Raw genomic sequence first — 7,897 nt, forward strand, 5'->3', positions numbered from 1 at the left:
GGATCTTTAAGTGTTTGAAGGGACGCAAGTGTTTCTGCCAACACTGATAAATCTGTGTAATGTTAATATAGGCTGGTTTAATCGTCTGTGAATGATGTATCGGTCCGTCCATGGACTAAACCCCTGAACTCAGAGCAGTCTGCTGCAGCACGCGCACACACACACACACACACACACACACACACACACACACACACACAATAAATACCTTCCACTGCTCAGGAGGGAGAAGCTTCACCACCACCACGTCTCCGTTTAGAGCTCGATTACGGGCCACAACTCCGTCCAGGAAGATATCCGCCAACCCATCCTGAAATAAAACGATACCAAATCGCCTTAGTTCACTAAGGCATGGAAGGGCTGTCACTACCATCACAATCTAGCGACTGTCATATAAATAACTGTGATTCACGATTTGACTTTTTTGTTGCTAATTTTATGCAACTATTCAAGAACAAGTCTAACGTTGCCAAATTAACCGATTAGCCATCTTGATTTATAGTTTTATTTACTCAGAAAACCGTCTACATTTACACACGATCATGTAGAGCAACGCCATATTCGACTGAGACTTTAAACGTACACAAAAACACTTAAGCCGCTGGCATACATGCTAAAAACGTTAGAATTAGCTACACAGCTAATACACAAACATTACTCAACTCTTCTCTAAACATGTTACAGCACCAAATAGATGCTGTCATCAGCTTCACGATGTGTCTCAATGAACTAAAGTACTGCTTTCTTTGATTTATATGTATTTGCCTCAGTCAAACACACTCAATTCACATTTAGTTTGCTGCAGTATAATATGAGTGTGAACGACTGTGGAATTGATCACGGTCAGCTTGAATAACTGCGATTTGGTGATTCTGTAATATAGCTGTGATGAGCCTAGGGTACAATTGTGAGCAGCTCACAACTCAGCAGTGATTTACCTTAATTAAAACATTTAAAACATTTAGTTCAATTAAAAAAGTCACTTTAAACAGCCAGTACTCACAGGAGATGGAATAAACGCTTCGTGATAGTTCTTGGGGTTGATTCTCAGCGACCCCTGATAACGACACAAACAGCAGAGTCAAGAAAAAGCACACAAAGTTCTCCGCTGCACAGACTTGGACTCAGACGTGCTCTTACACTCATCAGTGCGTAAACAAAAACACTGCCACTAATTAAACACGATGATTTCCAGCTGCAGGCGGCAGAACAGAGTCATTCATCTGACAGAGAAGTCCAGTGTTAGACTGCATTACTGTACGGATTTCCCATTAACGGATCCACAGCCTACATTTTTCTCATCTTGTTTTTTTTTATGTCTGAGCTCCACTTATAATGTTTGTGTGTCGTTGTTGTACTAAAAACAGTCACAACCCAATTCTACTTGACCATTTTCCAACCTCTCTTTATCCCTTACTGTTTACGGCTGACACAGGTAAATGAGCTCTGTTCTGACTGGCTGTGTTTCATTCAGAAAGCAGTCCAGGGTGAAACACTCCTTATATCTTCAGCATGAGTGGGCAGGGATGAACTGCTGCAGGCTGTCAGAAATAAAGGTTCTGTTCAGGTACATTTTTTGTTCATTAAGGTACAAACAGTGTAAATGTTCCCTCAAAGGTTCAATAGAGGTTTTAAGGTCTGATTGTGAACCTTAAATAAGTTTTTCCAGGTGAAAAGTTCGTATTTGTACCTTTTCATAACCGAATGTTTTAAAACAGAACAGTAAAATAAAAGCCTGGAGTCGAGACGGGGTGTGTGGAGTCAGTACAGCTTAGAACATATCATTTCAGTGGATTATGGTTCAGTTATGTTCCCTGACTAAAGGGACTGAGATGAGGGTCCCACCCCAGTGACAAGAGGAGAACTGCCCCAGTGACAGTTTAGTACCTTTATTTCTGAGAGTGTAGGCTGAATAGGTGGATATATGTAAATACATGTAAAAGGGCTGTTTTTTTTTTTGTTTTTTTTTTACATCAAATTAGTGTGGAAAATTCAGTTTAATATGATACGGGACCTTTAAAATGCATTTTACCAAAGAAATCTGTCTATTAAATGAACATTTACATGTACAGTATATTTACTGTCACATCGCAAACTACACTATAAACAAAAGTGAGTGAAATTACAATGTGTTAAATGAATATTATTATTATTATTATTATTGTCATTGTTATTATTATAAACCACCAGGGAGCCCCCATTAGCATATTTACATTGTTTTGTCATGATCTTGGTAAAAATATACTGTATCTTATGATCATTACAGAGCCAGAAGAAGAATATGTCTTATAAAAACATTATTAATGGTTTTGCTGCCAAAAAAAGAAAAAAAGCAGATTTTATGCCACTTAAGCACAAATTTGAATTTGCTATTTTGATGTACTGACTTTATTTATATTTTGTGTTTATGGAGATAATTAGGTTGTTTAAAGATTCTTTTTGATTCCTGCACACAGGATAGTGTGAGTGGAGCTGAGGATGGGGAGGAGTGACCGTTTCCGCAGAACAGGATCACAGAGAAAGAAACAGCAGAGTTAAATGACCTGAATGAGCTCTCCTCTCTTCAGTCCAGCAGAAACATCTCTGAGGGTCATGTAGTCCTCAAACACTCTCCTCCTTCCTCCTCGGTTCCTCCGGTTCTTACTGCCTGGAGAAGCTGCTGTAGGACCTACAGACACAGACAGACAGACAGAGTCCAGTTCAGCCTGACTGTCTCAGCACTGACCTGTTACACAGCTTTATACAGCACTAACACCAACTATTAGCTGAACATCAATTTACATAGAAATAACCCTGATTGGTCAGAGAGCCATCCGTGATTGGTCAGAAGGCTGAAGCTGTCTCTGATTGGCCAGAAAGGTGCAACACTGATTAGCCAGAAAGGTGCGACACTGATTGGTCAGAGGGCTGTCCCTGATTGATCAAAAGGCTCCCACTGTTTGTTCAGAAGCATGACACTGATTGGTCAGAAGGCTAAGGCTGTCCCTGATTGGTCAGAAGCGCGACAGTGACTGGTGAGAAGGCTGTCTCTGATTGGCCAGAAAGGTGTGACAGTGATTGGTCAGAGGGCTGTCCCTGATTGATCAAAAGGCTCCCACTGATTGGTCAGAAGACTGAGGCCGTCCATGATTGGTCAGAAGCATGACAGTGACTGGTGAGAAGGCCGTGCCTGAATGGACAGAAGGCAGAGGACTGTTCCCTGACTGGTCAGAAGGCTGTTCCCTGACTGGTCAGAAGGCTGTTCCCTGACTGGTCAGAAGCTTAATCAGACGCTTGATGCTGATCCAAACGTATAATCCTAATCCTGAACATAACCGGCCCTGGAGCAGGTTAGGTGTGCAGTATAAGTTGCCATGGTAATGCGGCCCGGTAAAAAGTGTTTGATCAATAGATTAAAGTTAGCGGCTGTGTGAGACTGAGCCCTGGTCAAGGTTAAACCAGCCAGACTGGACCTGAAGGATCCTCTCTGAAGTATAACAGACCGGACTGTGGCTCTATTCCACGTTACCTTCACGCTGTGGAGTTCTGTTCTTGTTCAGCGGAGTCTGCGGCTTTTCAGCTCCAGAAACGCCTGAGCCCTCCATCTTCTCTTCAGTGCCAGCTTTGGATTTCCTCTTCTTCCTCCTCTTTTTCTTCTTCTTCTCTTGCTCCTCTCCGTCGTGCGGGCTGCAGGAGTCGCTGTCCGTGGGTCGGGACTGGACACTGGCCGCTTTCATGCATTTGGCGCTGTTTTGTTTCCTCTGCTGTTGTTTTGCGGGGGTCACTCTGGTCGTGGGAGGTGTTTCTGACTCCGCGCTGCCGTCCCTGATAACACAGGGCTCTCTGTTCTGGCGCTTTGCTGCTGCTGTGCAGTTTTTTCTCCGCGGCGTCTCACTGCGCTGACCCGGCTGCCTGTTCACCGGTCCAGCGCTGTCCTCACTCTGACTGGCCTGTGGAAAGAACAGAGACAAGAAACAGAAAGTTATTATCGGTTTTAATGGTTTACAGCAGCATAAAACCCCATAATAATCAGTCCGTTTGAAATATTAGTCATTCTGAAAAGCGTGTAGGATTATAGTATAGGATTATATCTCTTCCCCACAGATGTAGGAAGGCTAAATTATCATTTTTCTGCCAAAATCCACACGATTAGTGTCTTAGCATCTCTCTCTCCCCATTTCCTTCACTGTTAGCATTGGTGTTCTCCTCTCCCATCATCCCCTTCAAATTAATTCACAAATTCCTTAATTCTATCAACATTAAAGTTGTTGGACATCATGACGACGATATGAGGAGCGATTAATTATTATTAAAATAGTACGCTGTGTAAAGAGAAACAAACCTCTAAATAACCCTATTAAAAACATAAAATTACGCTCAGTACTGAGATATAGCACTAGCTCGTGGGATGGAGCGGCACTTTCAAAGTGAGAGAGAAGACAGACGCTTCAACTTTCTGAATAAGGACACACAGTGTCACTGGGGTGAAGCGCTGATCTTACGAAGCATCGAAAGCTATCTGAAAAGCTATCTGACTGCTAAGAGCGCGCCCTTGTGGAGAATCTGCAGCCTGTAATATGTGAGTGAGCATCATGAGGCACTTCTGTCAGTGAGAATTTCTGTCAGTACGAATTTCTGTCAGTACAGGCCTACAAACAGGAATAAATACTCCTTATGGTGATGATTCCTTATGGTGATGCACGTTTGTTGTAACAGTAGCTGTTATTGCTTTATGCATTTTACAGACTACTCATTTAACACATGACACAGAGTGAGAATAGTCACATTTTTACAAGCTAAGTAGTTTTTGAGACACGTCTATCGAGGAAACTCATCGCAATAATGCTAAAAATGTGATTAATTGTGAAGATTTGGTTCCAAAGCCTGCTCCCTCAATTTTCGGGCTGACTTTGTGGCAGTTCCTTTTGTGACTCTCCAAAACTGCACGCTAGTACCTCTACTCTCCTTGTGGCAAAGCGAAGGACACTCATTGGTTGAAAGTCCACCATCCCCCCGATCTCTTTCTTCCTGGCTGAAAGAGTTTTTTAACCCTCAAGAACAATAACAATCATAGGGCATCATTCACCAACAGCTTTTAAGAAGAAATTTCTTCTTAAAACCCACTTACACAGTTTTCACGAAGACTCTGACATTCGCCAGTGTTGTCTTGGGATTTGTTCTTAGGTAAGAACAGAATCTACACACACTCAAGAGCACAAAGGTAAGAAGAGTTCTGCGCTTTCAGAACACGACATGAATCTGATGGAGACTTTTTCTTAGGATCTTTCTCAACAACACACTTAAGAAGAAACTTAGGAACATATTGGTGAATGAGGACCATTGCATATATGTTGTGCCACCTACGAGCATGAAACTGCTTTTTGTCAGGTAGATTCTCTGTAAAATCCCTGTTCAGTATTATAGTATATAGTTCACCACCTCTTTTAATAACTTACAAAAGGCCCAACATGCCACCAATGAAAATGCTTCTACTTCACATTCTTTTCTAATGTGATACAAAGTTTTCTATTACAAGGCATTTTATCAGCATAATAACTTAGAAAAGTAGAATCTTTCAAAATTTCTTAGTATTTGGTGGCGTTTTCCTCTATCGCGCTAATTACAGTGTGGACCCGAGCTACATGGACTCCACAGGTTTGTGTAAAAGCCTCCGATCAGCAGATCAAATCCACCTGAGATTCGTCTGAACATGAGCTTCACTGGAAGAGATCAGACTAAAAACACTCTGGCACAAAAATCTCAACACGGTTACAAATTCACACGTTTGCTAAAACTTGAATAGTGACATACAAATAGTGCAGAATTCAGTTCTTCATTTTATTTCTAACAGCTTTTCTGTGTTTTGTTTTTTTCAAAATTCTAAATCATTCTGGTTAATGTCCAGCCTTGGTGGACTATTCTCAGTCCAGCAGCGACACTGAGGTGTTTAAAACCTCCAGCAGCACTGCTGTGTCTGATCCACTCGTACCAGCGCAACACACACTAACACACCACCACCACGTCAGTGTCACTGCAGTGCTGAGAATGATCCACCACCCAAATAGTACCTGCTCTGTGAGGGTCCATGGGGGTCCTGACCACTGAAGAACAGGGTGAAAGGGGGCTAACAAAGTATCAGAGAAACAGATGGACTACAGTCTGTAACTGTAGAACTACAAAGTGCACCTATATAGTAAGTGGAGCTGATAAAATGGACAATGAGCGTAGAAACAAGGAGGTGGTCATAATGTTATGCCTGATCGGTGTATAACGCAATGTTCACAGCATTACAGCATACAGCTCTTTCTATAAAGCCAACAAAAACAAATAAAAACACATTTGTCATTATACAGGCACTTAAGAACAACTAGATATTTTAGTTTAGTTTAATTTTAGCCGCTCTCGTTTTGTCTCTCTGCTATAAATCCAGCGCACGCCTTTCTTTTATTTATTTATTTTTTTAAGTTGAACTATATTCAAATTTCAAGGAAAAAAAGTTTTAAAAGTTAAATAAATGCATATTTCCAAAGTCAGTGAGTGATCATGCTAAATAATCAAGATCCGAATACTGACCAAATTAATCATGATCATAATTTCTGCCATAATCAAACAGCCCTATCGTGAAACATTTTTTTTTGTTGTTGTTGTTGTTGAATATATATCTGCTCTTGGAACAAAACCTTGTATCTCCGAAATGGTAACTTCACAGGAGGAGGAAAAAACATACTCTACTTTCTAATGTAAGTCAATGGAACCAGACTCCCACTCCCCCCCCCAAGTCATTTTGGGCTGTTTCTTTTGGTCCATTCATCATGAAATTTACACACAATGTACAACAGGTATTTTCAAATTATGCCAAAAACTGAAAAACGACAAAAATGGAGATAGAAGGTTTTGTTTCGACAGAAGTGGCAACCGAACGTTCTGCTGCTTTCACACTGTAACGTCCTTCGAATATCATCGTTTGTATCTACAGCTCTGTGTCTTGTTCATGGTGATACGACGAAGGGAAACCTTCATACCGTCCCATCTCTGGTACAGAGGGAGCTGATGTGGGGCGACTCTGACCCGCTCTGATTCCTCCTCCGGTTCCGGTTTCCACAACTGCCGGCGGGTGAGCTCTCGTTGTCGTCCCCCGGCGCCTGCTGTTTGGCGGGTTTGGCCCTGGACGGGCCGTTCTGCTGCTGATGCTGAATGTTCTGATCTTTTGGGTTCCTCTGGTGGTTCTTTTTCCTCTGTCGAGGTTTACTGCTGCCTTGTGAACTGGGGGAGGGCTCCATACTGTCTACCTGGCTGAAAAGGAAACAGAAACGAGACATTACTGATGTCCTTTTTGAGTTTTACAGATATATATAAATAAATGAACACCTGTAATTTATTGCCACACATCGAAAAGAAAGCATTTCTCTCTTCAGCTAATTTTCTGCCTATTTAACTACAAATATGAACTCTGAATAATGTTTACTGGGAGTTATTCCAGCTGTAGTGAAGGGTAGTTTTGTGTCTGAGCCGTCAGACTCGAGTAACAGTCATGTTTTGAAACAATAAAGCTAAGCAGGAGGCTAAAGCTGGCCTCTTATTAGAACTTCCCCGTTCCACCTTAAATGGCGCAGCAGTTACACTGTGGGGCCTCAGGCGTTATAATGATAACGGGACCCATTTAAGGTGGACCGGAGAGTTCTGATAAGTCCGTTCAGTTAGCATGTAGCTACTCTCCTTCAGCCGGTTTCTAACGGGTTTATCTCACCTTTAACGCCCTAAATAACATCGCTGGAGCTCAGAACAAACACTATTCCCACAAAACCCAGCTTACAGACCGACACTCCGCTGATTTATCCGCATTACCTGCTCTGCTGTCTTTATTCGCAACCTCTCCTCGCCGACCCAGATGCGTTCAACAGCGGCGTTTTGGTTCCGG

At 42.1% G+C, this 7,897-nt stretch overlaps 1 protein-coding gene across 2 annotated transcripts in view; it reads right to left on the reverse strand.

Moving 5' to 3' along the window:
- dis3l2 (DIS3 like 3'-5' exoribonuclease 2) overlaps nucleotides 1-7,897 on the reverse strand; it is a 40,919-nt gene extending 33,022 nt beyond the window's left edge. Inside the window, exons 1-6 of one of the 2 annotated variants that reach the window (XM_036596085.1) lie at nucleotides 7,825-7,897; nucleotides 7,002-7,272; nucleotides 3,509-3,929; nucleotides 2,544-2,668; nucleotides 1,004-1,057; nucleotides 209-310 (exon numbers count right to left, since the gene is read on the reverse strand). In XM_036596085.1, the coding sequence (XP_036451978.1) occupies nucleotides 209-310; nucleotides 1,004-1,057; nucleotides 2,544-2,668; nucleotides 3,509-3,929; nucleotides 7,002-7,259 (960 nt within the window). In that variant the 5' untranslated portion in view covers nucleotides 7,260-7,272; nucleotides 7,825-7,897. The other variant, XM_036596087.1, reaches the window with a different exon arrangement.

Source organism: Colossoma macropomum, unplaced genomic scaffold, assembly GCF_904425465.1.
Source record: "Colossoma macropomum unplaced genomic scaffold, Colossoma_macropomum, whole genome shotgun sequence".
Classification (NCBI taxonomy): domain Eukaryota; kingdom Metazoa; phylum Chordata; class Actinopteri; order Characiformes; family Serrasalmidae; genus Colossoma; species Colossoma macropomum.